The 19,815-nt window shown below is 39.0% G+C and overlaps 1 protein-coding gene across 1 annotated transcript in view; it reads right to left on the minus strand.

The window, feature by feature from the left end:
* GALNTL6 (polypeptide N-acetylgalactosaminyltransferase like 6) overlaps positions 1-19,815 on the minus strand; it is a 1,235,246-nt gene that overhangs the window by 98,993 nt on the left and 1,116,438 nt on the right. The window contains exon 8 of the mRNA XM_012454670.2: positions 7,277-7,384. Within this exon, the coding sequence (XP_012310093.1) occupies positions 7,277-7,384 (108 nt within the window). The remainder of the gene's footprint in view (positions 1-7,276; positions 7,385-19,815) is intronic.

Consider the following 19,815-nt stretch of genomic DNA (forward strand, 5'->3'; position numbering starts at 1 on the left):
AGCTGGGACTATAGGCGCATGCCACCACACCCAGCTAACTTTAAAAAAATTCCTTTTAAAGCTGGGGTCTTGCTATGTTGCCCAGCCTGTTCTCAAGTTCCTGACCTCAAGTAATCCTCCTGCTTCAGCCTCCTGAAGCACTGGGATTATAGGCATGAGCCACTATACCTGGCCTGATATTTTAACCTGTGGCCAAGTTGGGAGAGAAGCAGACATTAATTGCAGTATGTGAATCATCTTTAGTTCTGATCACAAGTATTAGACAGCCTTATTGCCCTTTTGGTTATATTGTAAGGAAGAGTTAGAGAAAGTTATTGTTTTTAGAAGAATTGCCTCTGCACAAAAGTCCTATCTGTTTATAAAGGCTGAGTCTTGAGGGAAGATCCATCATTTTCTGCTTTTTGGAGAAAGCCCACGATAGGCCACCATGCCCCTGAACTCAATGATAGTTTCAAATAGAGCATCGGAACCCTGTAGTTTTAAGAGCAGGAGAGAGAGTGCCGCTGTTGCTGGTGTCGAGGTTGTTGTGCTCCAGCTGTTATTTGCTGGGCAGCCTAAGAGAGTACGGTGATTTACAGTCATCAGGAGAGAAAGGTCAATTTGAGGGAGTGCATATTTCCCATTCATCACCATACTTTATCAGCTTGCTGGTGATTTTATTTTCAGATATCACATTGGTCATTTTGGTTTTGTTAATGTTTTTCATTGACCGATAGATAGATTTTTCTGACATAAACAAAGGCGAGCTGCATATGCCTGACATCGTGCTCTTTTATTTCAGCTATTTCAGACAGGAATGCTGACACCATGGTCAGCAATGAAGAAGCATTTATTCATTAATGTGGGGTGGTCTGGCTTCTGCATTGAAGCCTCCCTCCTCCTCCTCCCTTTCTCTATGCTTCTCCCAACCTCCATCATTTTCAAGAGTCTGAGACGATCTATGGAATCAGCCGAGCTGGATGTCACCAGAGAGACGGCACAGGAAGGAAGAAAGGCATCTTGGGAAGTACATGAAGAAGTCGTTTCACAGCTGACAGAGGCACAGCCACCATTCTCCCTCAGAACTCAGACTTAGAACCTTGTGCCTGTGAAGCATAATAACCATCTGAAATCATCAAAGGTCATTATGCTTTGCCAAGAAACCCTACGTATATGTATAAAGTCAAAAAGGTTTGCAACTTGTATGTAGATTAGCCGTTAAGGTCATTAGGCATAATTTGTTAATATCAAATATGTATCACTATATATAAAATAATTCTATATGCTATATAGAACATATATTTTCTCTTTTGTTAAATCATAATCTCAATTACAATATGACAGTCTATTAAAAAACAGTTTCCAAATAAGTGAACTATATAAGATACAGATTTCATTACATAATAAGCTTTACTATTTTTATTTAACTTTTTTTTCTCATCCTCACGATATTCTGGCATTGGAATATATAGATTGGTGCATAGTGTGGACTCTGTGTTACTGTCAAGATCATTTATTAAGAGGAGTTAAGATTTGTTTTTGACTTGTTCATCACTTAAACTTCCAGGGTCTAGCATAGTGACTGATACAGTAAGCAATTTTTTTTTTCTTCAGAAGTAAAAATTTATTTGCCAAAGAAAATCTGGCAGAAGTTTTTGCGTGCTCTCAGAATTCTAGATGCAAGTCTGTGGGTATCTCCCCAGATCTGGCTGTCCCAAGCTGTCACTTAACCTTATCTAAAACCAATTTCAGCCTCTTCCCTTTTCCTCTTCTTCACTTTCCTCTTTTTTTATATTGATGCTATTTTCTCTGGGATGCTGAGATGGAAATCTCATAGTCACACGTGAGCTCTGCCTCCGTACAGGGTGTAGCAAGTCAATAAAAATCTTCTATAAATTTTCTTTTTACAAACGATCCTTGCATTCGAAATGTTACTTTCTTTAGCCTTCTCCATTTTAATAATTATTTAATAATTATTTAAATAATTATTTATTATTATTTAATTATTTATATTTAATAATTATTTCTATTTTATCTCTTCTATTTTTATCCTAACACTTCCTGGCTGAGATCCTACAGTCAGGGAGTGAAGGTCAACACTGCAATCTGCAACCAGGGTCCTCCAAGGCTGGCTGCAGTGCCCATGCGTGGTCTAACTCCACAGGCCCCATGCACACCCTCTGTAACTCTCTGCCTGCTCATTTCTGCTTGGTACTTTACTAAACCGATGCCCTGCCAGAGATGCCCAGGCTGCTCCAGTTTATCTCAAGCACTCTAGAAGGGATGCTATGGTGAAGAGCACGAACCTTGAACAGACAGACCTCGGTTCATAGTTCCAGCTCTACTCCTTTACCATTTAACCTCTATCCCTTTTACTCTAAGTTAACATTTTCAGGACCTGGGAAGCAGCCTGTGCAATTTGATTTTTATGAGGTTTGACTTCCATTTTAGCTCCTATCCTGAAACTAGAAAAAAATGTAAAGTCTCCCATGTTCTTGAATGGTTCCCATAAAATGCAAGATGAAATTTTAGAATGAAAAAATTACTGATACTATGTCAGAGGTGAAATACAGAAGCATACAATCCCCTGATTTGCATTCTCTGGTGTTTCTGTTTTATTTTTATTTATTTATTTATTTATTTTTTTGAGATGGAGTCTAGCTCTGTCGTGCAGTGGTGCAATCTTGGCTCACTGAAATCTCCAACTCCTGGATTCAAGCAATTCTCCTGCCTCAGCCTCTTGAGTAGCTGGGACTACAGGCTCATGCCACCACACCTGGCTGATTTTTTGTACTTTTAGTAGAGATGGGGTTTCACCATGTTAGCCAGGATGGTCTCGATCTCCTGACTTTGTGATCCACCTGCCTCGGCCTCCCAAAGTGCTGGGATTACAGGCGTGAGCCACTGCACTCAGCCTCTCCGGTGTTTTTTATAGACTTGGGGTAAAGGTTGGTTCTAACCTTGTCTCCTATTGGTGAGGGTGGCTGTCTGCACTTCCAGGACTGCCCCACTCACACTCTGCAGGGCAGCGCTCTGGGTAGTGACCCTCCGGGGAAACTCTCACGGGCCAAGTTGTGCCCATGAAGACCACTGGTGTGTGGCAATCAGGTGGTATGCTTAGCCATGGGGTGACTGCTCTCCACCTCTGACATGTCCCAGCTATCACAGCCACCTGTCACAGATCCAGTGGCTTTGACTGTCCCCAAACACACTGCCATTCACAGAGGGATTTGTGAACCGTCCCCACAGGTGCCAGTAATAACGGCTCCTTCAGCAGAGTGCTTGGCTCACATTGAAACCTGTCAGAATGAAGAGAAGAATCTCTTCTTTGAGATTCTCCCACCTATTTGCTACTCAGCCTCCTCTGGCTGTGCAAAGCATCACTCAGTGGACCTTTGCTGAGGAGCTGCTCACATTTCTGTGAGCAAAGGAGGGATGAAAAAGGGATGACTGTCACTACAGCCCTGGTGTCTTTCTAGTCTCCCTGCAACTCTAGACATGGGCATCCCTTCCCTCAGGGACTTGCTGCTTGTTCCTGGTGACAAGACACCACAACAGTGTCCCCGTGCACTGACATTAGCCCGAGCTAACTCAGTAACATTGTCTAGGCTTATTAATGACAAGTGAATACTCTGATTTCCAGATGAAGCTGAAATGTAAGTTCCGGTGTCCTAACTTTTTACATTTTGTGGGAAACGACGTAGTGATGCTAATTTTTGTTTTTGCCAAATAAAGGCACTAAAAAAATTTACTGACTTGCATTCTGTCATAAAAAATGAAAAAAAAAATCCTTACAGTTTCTGTATAAAAAAGATGTTATTAAGTTGAACAGGTTTAGTTTTGGGATTATTGTTTTTCTTAGTTCACAGAGGCTGGGTGAAATGTTGGCTAGGAATTGGCTCTCGTCATTCACCCTGAGTTTGGGAACCACTGTTATATGAAACTTGCTAATTCAGTGGACATATTCTTGAAGGTTCTCTTTCAAGTCTCGTAATTTGAGAGAACCGAAGAAGGTCACAGCCACAGCGCGACTTCCTCCTCTTCCCTCTAACTGTACATATCTTTATGATACATTTAAGCAATTGTTTATATTGTACTGTCCTCTAACGGCTTCATATACAGATATCTTGTCTCTTCCAACCAGATTCTAATGCCGGGAAAATAGAAGGTACTAAATAACTAATTTTTAAAATGTATTTCTATGTTATACACCAACGGTATGCTGTTTAAGGCCCTTCACACATTTGCGTGTCTCTCTGTGTGTTTATAGAGTTGAGAAGTCTTTTGGAATCATGAATTAGAATCATCAATGCAAAAAGTGCACATTTTTGAAGAATTAAATGAGTTTTGTAGAGTAAGAAAACAAGCCTTTGGAGTAAAGTCTCCACCTTCATCTCCATTTCCTGATGAGGCTGAAAGATAAAAGTACCAATCGAGGAGACGTGGCCCTGCATTTGAAGCATATATAAAGTCTCTCATCACTTTTGATGATATGTAATAATGTAGTGTGTAGCAAGGTAGTCGAGGTGCTCTCACAAAATATCAGAATTGTTTTTCATTTTAATGTATTTTTTTACACTTAAAAAAACCATAAAATATTCCTCAGAGTGACAGGCAAGTTTCAATATTTATGACTTTCTGATTGCTCTAGCAGTTTAGAAAAAAAATAAAAATGAACCCTGAAGTACAATTTGAGTGGAAAAGATTAAAATTCAGAATTATGGACTTTTTTCATTTGAATAAATATTCACTTTTTCCTGGAAGTTTTATGTGCCAACCCCAGTTTCTCTACATTTGACAGTCCTTGAAAAAGTCCTTTTTTTCTTTCTTGAAAGTATATAAACAATTTTCTTTTTTGAAAATAGGTCCTTTTGGATCAGCACAACAGTTCCCCCCGCCGCAAGCTTTCACACTCTACTTTTCACTATGAACCAAGCATACACACACACCCATTTTCTTACAAGTGAATGGTTCTTTTCAGAGCACAAGCAGGGGAGCATATGAGTGAATAAAAGTGGATACATGAGAGACTATCGTTATCCTTATGATATTTTAAACTGTTATGATTTATTATATCTACTTGGCTGATTGGTGACATGTACTCTAAATTGTTCAATCATTTACTTTCCTGTGAAATCTCTTTTTCTGATTCATGTGTCTTATGTCTTATGACTAAATCAAACCATATTTCCTTACCCAAGATGTAGCTCTTTAATTACTTTATGATTTTGTGACTGTTTTTTCATTTCAAGTAGTATATTTCTACAGATACTTAGAGGACTATGTTATTAGCATCGAATTAAAATTTTAATTTAGTTAGGGAAGGAGGAATATGACAGGTTGAACATCCCTAATCTGAAAATACAAAAGCCAAAATGTTCCATAATCCAAAATTCTTTGAGTGCTAACATGATGTGACAAGTAGAAAATTCCACACATATAAGAACATCAAACTAACACAAATGTGGTTTCATGCACAAAATTATTAAAAATATCGTATAAGGCCAGGCACGGTGGCTCACGCCTGTAATCCCAGCACTTTGGGAGGCCGAGGCGGGTGGAACACGAGGTCAAGAGATCGAGACCACCACCAACATGGTGAAACCCCGTCTCTACTAAAAATACAAAAAATTAGCTGGGCATGGTGGCGCGTGCCTGTAATCCCAGCTACTCGGGAGGCTGAGGCAGGAGAATTGCCTGAACCCAGGAGGCGGAGGTTGCGGTGAGCCGAGATCGCGCCATTGCACTCCAGCCTGGGTAACAAGAGCGAAACTCCGTCTCAAAAAAAAAAATTGTATAAAATTACTGTCAGTTCATGTATATAAGTTGTATATGAAGCATAAATAAATTATGTGTTTAGACTTGGGCTTCATCCCCAAGACATCTCATTATGTGTATGTGAATATCCAAAAATCTGGAAAAAAATCTGAAGATCTGAAACACTCCTGGTCCCAAGCATTTCGGATAAGGGATACCCAGCCTGTATTTCTCTTCAAGGTGTGTGTAACGTATGTTATTACTAGGAGATCTAATTGCTGTTAGGGAATATGGATCTGACTAAAGAAAAATGGAGAGTTGACGAAGATTCACTATAAAAGAAAATTTTGTTATACTCATAACAAAGTATTTAAGTTTTAGTAACAACTTAAATCTGAAGCATTTTCCTCTCTTAGCTTTCCTGATTAGTTAATTCTTTCAACAAATATCTGAGTGTTCCCTAAGCCCTGTTTTAGGTCCTGGGAGTAGAGCAGTAACTAACACAGACCAAAGCTCTACCTTTGTGTTACTGATATGCTAATGATTCCTGGTGAATTCGTTTATTTATTTTTACAAAAGCTTGTTATGTGAACCTTATATAAAAGATCCAAATAGTTATATATTGCAGGCTTATTTGTAAAAGAACCAAAATGAATAATTCAGCAGTTGATTTCTAGGGTAGCAGTGTGCAGAGAGATGTGGTAAAATCTTCTTTTTCTAGATTTGGATTCTGAGCAGTAGCAGGTACATATTGTGGTGATGAAAACTGACCCAGCCCTGAAGAAAGTAATATGGAAATCAGAGAAATTGTCAGTGTTGTTTGGAGATGGTATTATGAGTCCATTATCCTAAAAATGCGTGAAAATGTTTCAAACGGCAGAAGAGAAAAGCATCTTTGCATCTGGTTTACAAGAAAGGTTTAATTCAAAACAATATTGGAAAAAAAATCTTAAGACTGAGCCAACTTTGAAATGTTGAGGATGGGGTAGAATTTGAGGCAGAGCTGGCCCTAGTTATTAAAGAGAAGAAGGCACAGTTTGGGTATCCAGCTTTTCCCATCTCCCATTTACCCCTTTTTCCATCTGACTTATTACAGACCCTGTTACATTCCACGTGGGTGGAGGGAGCTGGCTGCTCCAGGTCCGTGGACCTACTCTGCTATTTGGCATTCATGTGAGCATGAACAACCACCTAGTTCAGACTTCATTTTCCCATCTGTGAAATAAAGATAAGAACACAGACCTCGGAAGGTAATGGTGAAGATTAAATATAATGTATGTGAAAATGCTTTGAAACAATCATAACAGGAAATAGCATAATAGTTAATACTTCTTTAAGCAATGGAAATAAGACTGTGAGAAACACAGGATCTCTCTCTACATTGGAGAGCTTCTTTAAGACTGTGCCTTAAATTACACATGCCACGGGTGAGGCTGGTTACTTTGCTTACAGAGATTACATATACCATGGGTGAGGCTAGTTACTCTTGTTTACAGAAAGCTGTATTGAACCTAGTCTGTTCTGATGCTGAGTTACTCACCCGTGCCAGGCTGGTCCCAGATGGAACTTTGTATGGAACATACTTCCTGTAGATATGACCAACTCTAGAACACGGAACATCAAACATTTCTCCTCCACACATCCAAACCTGAAAAGGGAAAAACAGAACAAAAGATAGTGGTGAATTTCACACAGAAAATAATTATTAGTAGGAATCATAAACCATCTTAACATCTCTAAAAGTCTTTAAATCAATAATTTCTACTTATTTTAAGTGGTTAACCAAAATATAAAACCACATTTTTTAAAAACCTAGATTCATAAAAGTTTAGAACCAAAATACAACTGAGTGCAATAGCTCATGCCTGTAATCTCAGTACTTCGGGAGGCCCAGGAGGGAGGATTGCTTGAGCCCAGGAGCTCACGACCAGCCTGGGCAACATGACAAAATCTCATCTGTACAAAAAATACAAAAATTAGCTGGGTGTGGTGGTGTGTGCCTGTAGTCCCAGCTACTTGGGAGGCTGAGGTGGGAGGATGGCTTGCTGCAGTGAGCTGTCTTTATACCACTGCACTCCAGTCGGGGCAGCACAGCAAGACCCTGTCTCAACAAAACCAAACCAAAACTAAAATACTAGTACAATAAAATCTTGTTTCCACAGAAAACATGCTGGCTTAAAAAAATTCTAGTAGCATTTTGTTACAAATATTGTTTTGAAACAGCATTTCATGCTTAGACATCTTATTTATATAGACATTTGTTTCAATAATCTTGTAAAATAATGTGAAGAAATAACATTTGAAATTAAAATGTCAATTTAAAAATTTAAAATACAAAAAGTGAAATTTTAAAAATAGGTGAATGCTTTAAAGAACATAAACATATCCATACCTTTAAAGTTGGATTCTGAAACTTGCAGCAATGCTAACCTTAAAAATCAGAGTTGCATTCACACTTCTTTCCAATCCCCACCCCCTACTGATCTTTTTCTTAGGTACAGATAATAATCAGTTAAGATGCTGTACTTTTCTATTTAGTAACAAAAGTCATTGCTATACTTCACCATGACTACCTTCTCAGACAGACACACACTTAATTGTGGTTTTATACAACAGACCATCTATTATAACATAACTAATTACCAAAACATAAATCCAGATTTCATATAGGCTATAGTCTTAGCTATTTTTATTGCAAGAAAAAAAGATTATAAAGAGAGATACTCTGATGGTTAATTTTATGACTTAACTTGGCTGGACCACGGCAACCAGATATTTGGTCAAACACTATTCTGGATCTTTCCGTGAAGGTGTTTTTTGCATTCGATTCACATTGGAAATCATTGGACTTTGAGTAAAGTGAATTACCTTCCATAATGTGGATGGGCCTCATCCAGTTGGATGAAGGTGTTAATAGAACAAAGACTGATCTCCACTGAGCAAGAAGGAATTCTGTGAGCAGAATCCCGGGGTCTCCATCTTGCCCACCTGCCCTGAAGATTGTGGACTTACCAAGCTTCCACAATCATGTGAGCCAATTCCTTAAAATCAATCTCTTTCTCCTCTTGGTTTTGTTTCTCTGGAGACCCCTGAGTAATACAGACACATATCTTGATTTAAAGTGTAGTATTGAAAGAGAGAAACAGAAATGCTTATGTTTTCCTTTATATTTGCTTCCAACTTCTTTCACTAAGAGGAATGACACCTCAAGTGAGAATGATTGAACAAATAGTGATTAAGATCAATGGAAATCCAAGAAGGAAGAAATACAATTATTAAAGTAACATTCAGTTGCTGGAATTGAGTTCAAGATTACTCATAGTGTTAATTTCAACTTGATAGGATATTTACCAATGATTTGGATCAAGCCTTCAGAAATATGTGTGTGTGTGATATACAGCTGGTAAGGGCACTGGACAGTCTAAACTACATTATCAACATCTGGAAAGATTTCCACAGGCTGGAGCTATATAAGATTGAACATAAAAAGGCAACAAGAAGCACCCTCCCCAGGATCCTAAGATATCAACTACAGCAGAAAGGGTGGAAAAAGACTGAGCAGCACAAAACACACATCATTAATGTACTATGGAGAATTTAGGGACCAATGATCTAGATCTATGTGCAGGCCTGAAGTCTTTTGCTAATTTCTGGATAAATGCTTTATATTTCCTTCTAAGGGGAATTTTAAAGTGGAAAAGTGATGCAAACTCAGTCTTAGGAGAGGCAATTGAAAGAACTAAAGATGTGTAGTTCTGATAACATGAATTCAGAGATACCCTTTTCAAAGGACCTAATATTTGGAAGAGATGTTTTGTAGAGCCTTTAGGAGATATGACAGGGGTTAATTGCATATAGCTATAAGGGGGCAGATTTCAACCTGGGAGAAGAAATTTCTAATAAAATGATTAAAGATAGAATGGACTTCCTGTATCACTAGATAAGTTGAAATCTGCAGCAGATGACCCTGGAGCATATGACTTGAATAGACACTTGATCTAGCTGATACTTTAAGGTAATTCTACAGCACAAGTTAGCATTTATGAATGCTTATTATGTCCTTTTCATTGACTATTTCATGTAATGCTCACAATTCAATTACAGACTTTACTGTTTCCCCAGTTATGAAGGTGGGAAAATGGCAGCCTAGAGAAGTTGAGTAGCTTGTTCAAAGCCACATAACTGGCCACTTTCAGAACTGAGATTTAAAAACCTGGTAGTTTAACATCACGGCCCACATGTTTAATTGATATTCTATCTACGGATGATGCAAACTCTTTCTGTAAAAGGCCAGATAATAAAAACTTTTGCCTTTGTACGTCATATGGCATCTTTTGCAACTACTCACATTTGCTAACAAATAGGCATGGCTGTATTTCAGTTAAACCTTGTTTACAAAAACTGGCAGTGGGCTATTGTTTGCTGACTGTTGTTCTATAAAGTACTAAGTCCTTTCAAACACTGACATTCAGTGATTCTAAGATAATGTATGTGGGAGATTATATTTTCCAAAATTAGACGTCACAGTATCTCCCATTGCACATACCCTTCTGCAATGTGACCTTGGTAAACAACTTCCCATTAGGATTTGGGTCTATGTCTCCTCTCTTTGAATTAGGGTGGACTTAGGAATTCTTAGACCAGTAGAGCACAGCAGAAGTGGCTGAAGATGGGTCATAAAAGGGCACATAGCCTGTTCACTGGGGCATTTGTTTTTGAAACTCTGGGCTTCCATGTGAGAAATTTGACTCTCTCAGGCTACTCCATGGTGAAAAAGTCCAAGCACCTGAGATGTCATGCATTAGGTAAATAGCTTTACTTGGGGTTTTAACTGATGGCCAACATCAGCTGCCAGCCCTGTGAGTAAAGATTCCTCTACGTGATTCCAGCCCTTTGCTGTTGAATCATCCCCTGCTGAGGCACCACACATCACAGAGCAGAAACAAACTATCCCCTCTGTGCCTTTTTTTTGAATTTGCGGCCCACAAAATCCAAAAGCTTAATAAAACAGTTGCTTTATGGTGCTAAGCTTTGTTATGCAACAGCAGTAATTGGAACTACATATTTCTAAATCTATGATAAAGGTGAATTACTAACAGTGATAACCAAAATTTATGAGTCATTCATAGATTTCATCTTGTTGTATTGTAGGGGATACAGAGGTAGGACTCAGCAATTTCCATGCTCACTTCCTCCTGAGCACAGAGCCAAGTTATAATTCCCAACTCCTTTGTATTTAGATGTGACTATGTAATTGTTTCTTGCCAGTAGAATGCAAATGGAAGTGATGTGCATCACTTCTAGGCCAAAGAAGTTACAAGTGGACTTCTTTCTCTACCTTATTTATGACATATTTTTCCCTCAGAGACTTAGTAATTGCAGCAGATACGTGGGAGGACTCTGAGGCCCTAGCAGATGGTAGTATGGATGGGGAGCGGGATGCTGAAAACTGGGTTGCTGAAAACATTGCTCGTGCCTCCTCCTCCAAATTGTGAGACAAGCAATAGAAAATTCTTATTAATGTTAAATTACCAAGATTCTGGATTTATGATAGATGTTGTTCCACCCTAATGAAGAGTCATTTTTTTCCCCAGTCTCTTCTGATATTTTTAATCAAATGTAGTGACTGTAATTATTTGAGAGATTACTTTAATTCTTAAGCCTGCATTTTAAAGAGGTAGAATTTAAAAGTAATTAGACCACAGGTGATGGAGTGGGAAATGGGAGGGAGTAGAATGTTGGATAGCCTAGTGTATAATGAAATGTCAGTTCCTATTGGCCAATGATAAGCAAATGCTAAGGCAAAGAAGCTTTCTTATCACCTGCAGCTGGGAGATAGTAATTTGTTGGCACAGCCTTTTATTTTTCACACAGAAAAAGTGACTATATTGATTAGCTTGTGGAGGTGGCCAATCTTTCCTACAGGATTAGGAGACGGTGACAAGTGAGGACAAGATGTGGCGTCAAGGTCTGGAGCAATGCCTTACATTTTCTGGCCTTAACATCTTCTTCACGTCATGCAATCTTGTAGAATACTTGCAAAGTGAGCAGAAGTGAACTAAATGCTTCTTAGGAGAGTATTTGCAGAATGAAAACCACCACAATAGAAAGTTCAATAAATGATTATTGCTTTCTGTTATGGATTGAATTTTCGTGTCCACCCAGCCTATCAAATTCATATGTTGAAATTTTAACCTCCAACGTGGTGGTATTCGGAGGTGGGGCCCTTGGGAGGTGATTAAGTTATGAGGGTAGAGTTCTCAAGAATAAAATTAGTGAACTAATTTTATTAGAGAGCCCAGAGAGCTCTCTAATTTTAAAGAGAGCCCAGAGAGCTCTCTCACTGTCTTTCCACCATGTGAAGATACAGTGAGTAGATGGCAGCCTGCAACCTGGTAGAGCGGCCTCTCCAGAACCCAACAATGCTGGCACTCTGATATCAGAGTTCCAGCATCCAGAACAGTGAGAAATAAATTTCTGTTATTTATAAGCCACTTAGTCTATAGCACTTTGCTATAGGAGCCCAAATGAGCCAAGTAAGAGTCTTTCTTTTTTAAGATATAGCAAAACAACCTAACAGACACACAGTAATATAATTTCAACTAATTATTCTCAGAGGATCACATTAAGACAGTGTTTACAGATGTATGTATCAGTTTCTATTTGTGCATAACAGATTACCATGTATTCACTTGTTTAAGACTAGGGGCATTTACTATATCACAGTTCTGTAGGTCCGAAGTCCATGAGGGCTCAACAAGTTTCTCTGCCTGGGGTCTCACAAGGCTGAAGTCTAGGTGTCTGCTGGGTAGAGCTCTTACCTGGAGCCTCAGGGGAAGAATCTGATTTCAAGCTTATTTAGGTTATTGCCAGAATTCAGTTTGCAACTATGGGACTGAGATCCCCATTTTCTTGCTAGCTGCTGACTGGGGACCATTCTCAGCTTATAGATGCCATTATTAGTTCCTTGCTTCATGAACTTTCCGTCCTAGCAGTGGTTAAACTCATGTGATCAGGTTAGGCCTACTGTGATCACCTCCTCTTTCTAAAGTGAACTGATTAATTACTCATTACATTTGCCAAATCTCTTTTGCCATGTAATGTTGACATATTCATGTGAGTAATCAAGGAAGAAGGTAATCTTAAGAGTTCTGCCTATCACCATTTCCAATGAATGAAAATTCATGTCTTCTATCAGTAACCTAATCCTAGTTCTTAAAATTCTTCTCCCCAGAAGTTCTTCCGTATAGCTAAGTCAAATTCCAGAAACTTCTGGGCAGACATTTTTAATGCTAAATTGAGTGTTGAGGAAACTATAGAATCCTAGGATTTGTTTTTCCCCTCCGTACTGCCCCTATGATCACTTAAAAAAACATAAATCTGAGCATACCATTCCTCTACTAAAATCCTTCAGTGGTTTTCTATTGCTCTTAGGACAAAGTTATAATGCCCACCTAAAGGTTCCGAAACCTTGCATGATCTGACCTTTGCCTACTTGTCTCTCAGTCACTACCCTCCCACTCCCCTGGCCAGAGCTATTTTTAATTCCTTAGGAAGGATCAAGCTTCCTTCCTTGAAGTTTGCTGCCATTAGTTGTTTTCTCTGAAGAAAATTCTCCCACCTTCTCCTCTTCCTTTTCTTTCTTCCTATTTCTTGTCTTCTCCTCTTTAGTTTCCAGATTTCAGCTTAACCCACACTGAGCCTCCAGATTTGGTTGGGACTCCCTGCTTCATGCTCTCACTCTATCCTGTGCTTCTTTTTCACATACTTCATTAAGTGAACAAATACATAGTGAGCACTCACTAGGTTCCAAGCAGTTTTCACCAGACTGAAGCTCTAATGTGTGACCCAGTTAAAGTTTTGAGCACATGGAGCCTTCCTTCAACAGTGTTGCCCAGAAGTGTGGGACTCCTCAGTTCTTAATAGTCTTGGGAGAAAGGTTTTAGCCAGTTCAAAGACAGCAGAAAGCTTTACTTGAAGGGAAAGTGGAAGCAGAGAGTTTATTTAAAGGGACAGGACACTCTGAAAGATGAGGCAGAGCAGGCTGCTGAAAGAGAATGGGCCAGCTGCACCTGGAGAATTCTGCATTGGGTTTTTATGATGTTGGATTTTTTCTTGACGTTTTCACCTCTGTCTTAAGTCATCACCTTTTTTCTTTGTCTAATTTTCCCGCTTCTGCCTTAAGACCCTGCCTTTTCCCTGCCTGTTTCCCACCCCAGGCTTGTGGGACCCTCCCTAATATGGTTTTGCTGTGTTCTCACCCAAATCTCATATTGAATTTCCACGTGTTGTGGGAGGGACCCAGTGGGAGGAAGTTGAATCATGGGGGCAGGTCTTTTCTGTGCTGTTCTTGTGATAGTGAGTAAGTCTCACAAGATCTGATGGTCATTATGGGCTGGGGCGGGTGGTGGTGGTTCCTGAACAAGCCCTTTTTGCCTGCTGCCAACCAAGTAAGATGTGATTTGCTCCTCCTTACCTTCCGCCATGATAATGAGGCATCCTCAGTAGTGTGGAACCTTACGTCCATTTAAATGTCTTTCTTTCGTAACTTGCCCAATCTTGGGTATGTCTTTATCAGCAGTGTGAAAACAGACTAATAGTTTCCCTTTGCGTGCATGCATGGGCCAGTGTTGGATACTGACTCTACCTAGTGGCTGCACTGCTCATTAGCACCATCCCAGGAAGGTTGTCTAGAGGTCAGATCTACACTTATTGTACCTGTGTATTTCTCAGGAATTTCTCTTTTGCCCGCTGATATGGTTTCCTGTGACCCCCATAAATCTCCTCATCTTGAATTGTAGCTCCTACAGTTCACACGTGTACCCAGTGAGAGGTAACTGAATCATGGGAGCGGGTCTTTCCAGTGCTGTTCCCATAAGTCTTATGAGATCTGTGGTTTTATAAAGTGGAGTTCCCCTGCACAAGTTCTCTCTTCTCTGCCACCATGTAAGATGTGTCTTGCTCCTTCTTGCCTTCTGCCATGCTTGTGAGACCTCTCCAGCCATGTATAACTGGAAATACATTAAACCTCTTTATTTTGTAAATTGCCCAGTTTCGGGTATGTCTTTATCAGCACCGTGAAAACAGACTATTACACATTCTTTACCCTTGTTAGCATGCGCCCAGCTATATCATGATGGGATAACTGCAAAGTGAGCGATTACTGGGTATCTGGGCTAGATGTAATAAAAACCACACCTTTTGGATCTAAAAAGTGTAACTTTGGGAAGATACACTTTCACAAACCATTGCTTTCCTTTATTCGTAGAAATCTGGATTTCGAGGTTCTTCTTTGAGATAGTAAGAAAAAGAACAGCTTATTTTGACCTGTCCCGATCCTCCTTTTTTATTTGTTGGTCAGAATAAAATAAAAGCAGAAATTAGAAATGTGTTTATAGTTTTTAATGAGAGTATGATGGTTTTACTTTCAGGGAAAAATTCTCTAGTTTCCTGAGTTATCTGCTTAGGATTTTTTCTAAGTCAGATATACTCTGTTGTGTCGGTATAAAAAAAAGTGCATAAACTTGCATTTAATGAGTTTCTAGAGGTTTGAGTGGTGGCAGAAGAGCTTCAGAAGTTACATTGTTCAGGGGATCACTACGTTTAAGAAAGTGTTCATTTTTACAATGACATTAAGCAGTCTTAAAAACAGCGATTTGAGGGCAGTGAATGGGACAAAAACAGATATATCACTTAATGTTTATTCAAAACTTAAGTCTTGGGGAGGAAAAACTGGATTTGAACATCTTAAGAGTGCTTCTTTGGGTAAAATATGATTAAGGACCTAACCTGTCATTTCCCTTAATTCATCATTCTGCAGCTTAGACGTTACATCAGAGGCAAAGCACCTGCTTTGTACCATATTTCCATATGTCTTCAGAATTTGAGTTTATTGCTTAAATTTTATAGATTCACCATCTGCTAAAAATATAATCAAAGTTTTAAAACCATTTTTTAAAGGTTGACTTTCTGTAGTGGAACAACAACTTCTTTCTTTTAGAGAAATATCCAAACAGGATTTTCCTTTGTCCCTCACTTGGGCTGTCAATCATGCCATGTCCTGATGGCAGGGGTGGGAACATGACTTAGGCCAAGTGAATTGAAGTCCTTCCCTGAGGTTTCATCATGCTGGATGGAACTACCTTTCTGGTGCTGAAGCAGAAAATGAAAGCCTGAGAGCTTTCAGTGGTCATGCCTGAGGGGCAGGAGGGGAGTCTGTGGGAGGGAATAAAGCTGACATAGAGAGGCAAGGTGGGGAGACTTTCAGAGAAAAAGTTCTAGTAGCACTTGAGGCCCTCGGGCCTCCAAGAGACTCACTCATCCATTTTCCTGACTTTCACACTGTTTCCATGAGCCTCCTCCCAAATTCTTCCTTTCTTCTAAGTTAAAATGAGTTGGGTTTCTGTCTTCTTGCAAGTCAAATAATCCACATTTAAAAACTCCTTTCAGCCAGGCTCTGTGGCTCACGCCTGTAATCCCAGCACTTGGGAGGCTGAGGCATGTGGATCACGAGGTTAAGAGATTGAGACCATCCTGGCCAACATAGTCAAACCCTGTCTCTACCGAAAATACAAAAATTATCTTGGTGTGGTGGCTTGCACCTGTAGTCCCAGCTAGTAGGGAGGCTGAGTCAGGAGAATCACTTGAACCCTGGAGGCGGAGGTTCCAGGGTTCCATGCTACTCAAATGAATAGCATTGCAATCAATACTTCAAAGAATCAAAGAGAAATCCAGTTTTAAATTTTATTTTTTTGTTAGATTTTTAAAGCAATATTCAATATGAAGATGTTTTCACCAAAATAAAAAATGTGAACACTCTTAAAGGTTTATAATGGTGTTCACAAGTTATTTTTATCTCTAGGAAAAGTTGCTACACTTTCATAATGTGGCACAGTGATCCCACCTTCAACTGGGCAGGTTGCCATCATTTTCTGAGTCTCATTATCATCTTCCATAAAGCTAGTGTAGTTTATCTACTTCATAGGTGGTTGTAAGGACCAAATTAAATAATATACACAGCCTCTGGAGGAGGCACATGATAGGGGCTCAAGAATGGTGATTACACGGTATAGTCCACCTAGTAGACAGTCTGTTTTTTGGTATGTTGGGGGTTAGATGAGATGGTTGATGTGTATCTGCATGTTGGCCTCCATGAGAGGAGGCAGGGCATATGATAACATGCAGGTCTGTGAATGTGTGTGTTGGGGGAAGGGAGACATTACATGTATTCTCAGCTGTGTGGATAGGAAAAGGAAGTACTGGGTAACTGCTGTTGGCCTTATGTGTTGTAGACTGCTGATCTTGATGTAGCATATAAAAATCAAATTCTTATACCTCTATAAGAATACACAGAGTGCATACACTCTGAAGGCTCACAATAATATTGTCATTGGGATTTGGGTGAAGGACTTGAGAACGGTATGGAAACTTTTTTTTATTTTGGAACTTTCTATACAGTTACCTCTTGTATGAGGGGCAAACTGACTTGCTTTATATAGATTGATGTGTTAGAAGCATTAGAGTGTTTAGTGTTTAGATTATATTTCATTTTTCTTGTTCGGGAAAAAGGGCAACCAGAAAAATAGAAAGGTTTGGAAAATAATCTCAACATTAAGAAGATTTCAGGGGTGATGGATGCAGCAAACCACCATGGCACATGTACACCTATGTAATAAGCCTGCACATCCTGCACATGTACCCCAGAACTTAAAGTATAATAATAATAAAAAATGTTTCAATAGGAAGTCAAATTAACCTTAACACAGGTACTGAATGTCATGTAAACTGTTAGAACTTGCTCACTTCACAACTATCTATAAAAGTTAAAATAAAATTAAACAGGGAATTAGGAAAATGTCATCAGACATAAAGGAGGTAACAACTGGAGAGCATTCACACTTGCCTCTAGGCTTATATCTAATAGACATAAACTTTAACTTGAAAGAGCTCTGAGACACCTGATGTACCTTTTGTTGGGTAATTGAAACGAATCTCAGACTGGCTTGTGAGACATTTAGCAGCTGTTTCTGTTTATCTTTGAGTTTCTGAATGCATTTAGAGTCATTTTAATATTTTCTTTGGAAGATCAATTCTGGGTGTGTTGAATTAAAATGGATCTTTTAATGTCATCTAGGCTAAATATTGTAGGAAACAAAATCCATAGGAACAACTCTAGATATTTTCTTGAATATCTGGGGGTATGTGATGTGCCATAAAAAGGCTTCTATCATATTTTAGATAAGGAATGCAACTACACTTTGACTTTGCAGGCTCAGATGTAAGGAGTGGTCTCTAATACAACAGTCTCATAAAAGCATGAGAAGATATATAAAATATATAAAAAGCATGAGAAGATATATAAAATATATAAAAAGCATGAGAAGATATATAAAAGAAGTAAGAAGGTATATAAAATATTTTAGAATCATCCTTGGCATAAAAAGGATTTCTAATGAGCACATTTTATAAGGTTGAATTTATTTCCAACAAAACTATGCGTACAAAGCATTGTCATGATAGTTGATAAAGAGATGGCTTATGGGAAAAAGTGTAAACTCCTAAAATGAGATTGAGTTGTGCCTTTCCAGGGAGGCAAATGAACTACTTTAGGAGTATAAATTAAACACCTCAGGGTTTTTTGTATTTTCAGACAACTATGGACAAAGTGAAAATGCTTATTAATTAATACTGAGGTTCTTTGACAGTGATTTGTCTTGGGAACCAAGAGTTTGACAAGTTAGCAAGTGTGGAGGCTGGGGGCCAACGACCTGGCTTGGGACAAGGGCCCGTAAAAAACCCCCTTTCTTTAAGGTGCTGTGTGTCATGATTTTGCACTTTCTCCTACAAATCTGTGAGTTGTGTAACACGTGGAAGACTCACTGCAAACAGTGCTTTGGTGACGGCTGGATGAGAGAGGCTCAAGGTTGGAGGTGTAAGGGGTGAGGAAAAGAAGCCACCCTGGGGTCCATGCCTGTGGAAGGGATACCATGCAGGAGAACACTACTGAACAAATCGTTCATTCTCTTTGCTCAGGGATTTCCCAGTGGACCAAAGTCCTTCCTTTAGCTTGGAAGTTTTGACCTAACTAATACCTTGGATTTGTTTCTAGAGTTTGTATTTAAACAATGTTGAGATTCATGAAAATATATAACACATTAACGCAGATATAGATGTATTTAAAAAGGCTTTTCTTATAATCCAAACTAAATTCCCTTCATTAAGAGGATCACAAAAGTCAGGGGCCTTCAGGGGCCAACAGAGAATGTGTATTGAGGCAGGTATTGGGTTTAATATGTGAGAAATGGGGGCCAGGAAATAGCACAGCCAATTCTACCCTCTTCCACCTTGGCATAAAAATGCCAAGCCGATTATGTGGTCAGTTATAACTGTCTCCTATTATGGGAATCCTGCTTTGTAATACTGGCTGATTTAAATGATCTTGTTTGTTTATTCACTTGTTTATGCATAATCTTTCTTGGCACTCAATTTCATAAGGTAAAGATCTTGTCTTTCTTGCAGATTATAGTATTATATTATCTTCAATAACAATGTAATTTTCACATAGTAGGCTTTCAATAAATATTTGCTGGATTCATGAGGACATCTATGAATATTGTGTGCATACGAAACTATTTTGATTTTGTCTTATATATGTTTCATATGTAAATTATTCAATATAAATAAAAACATTCCTATTTGCTTCATTTTAATTTTTTCACAGTTGTTCTGTATACTTTACCTTTTTTCACTTACCAATAGGCTTGGATATTATTCCATACTAGTAAAAATAAAGTTGCATAATATCTTATTTTATTTTATTTTATTTTATTTTATTTTTTGAGATAAGAGTCTTGCTCTGTTACCCAGGCTGGAGTGCAGTGGCATGATCTTGGCTCACTGCAACCTCTGTCGTCTCCCAGGTTCAAGCAATCTCTTGCCTCAGCTTCCCAAATAGCTAGAGACGTGGTTTTACCATGTTGGCCCAGCTGGTCTTGAACTCCTGACCTCATGATCTGCCCACTTTGGCCTCCCAAAGTGCTGGGATTACAGGCGTGAGCCACCTCACCTGGCCAAAGTTGC

This window comes from Aotus nancymaae, unplaced genomic scaffold (assembly GCF_030222135.1).
Source record: "Aotus nancymaae isolate 86718 unplaced genomic scaffold, 86718_ANA_hifiasm-v0.15.2.pri h1tg000115l, whole genome shotgun sequence".
NCBI lineage: Eukaryota > Metazoa > Chordata > Mammalia > Primates > Aotidae > Aotus > Aotus nancymaae.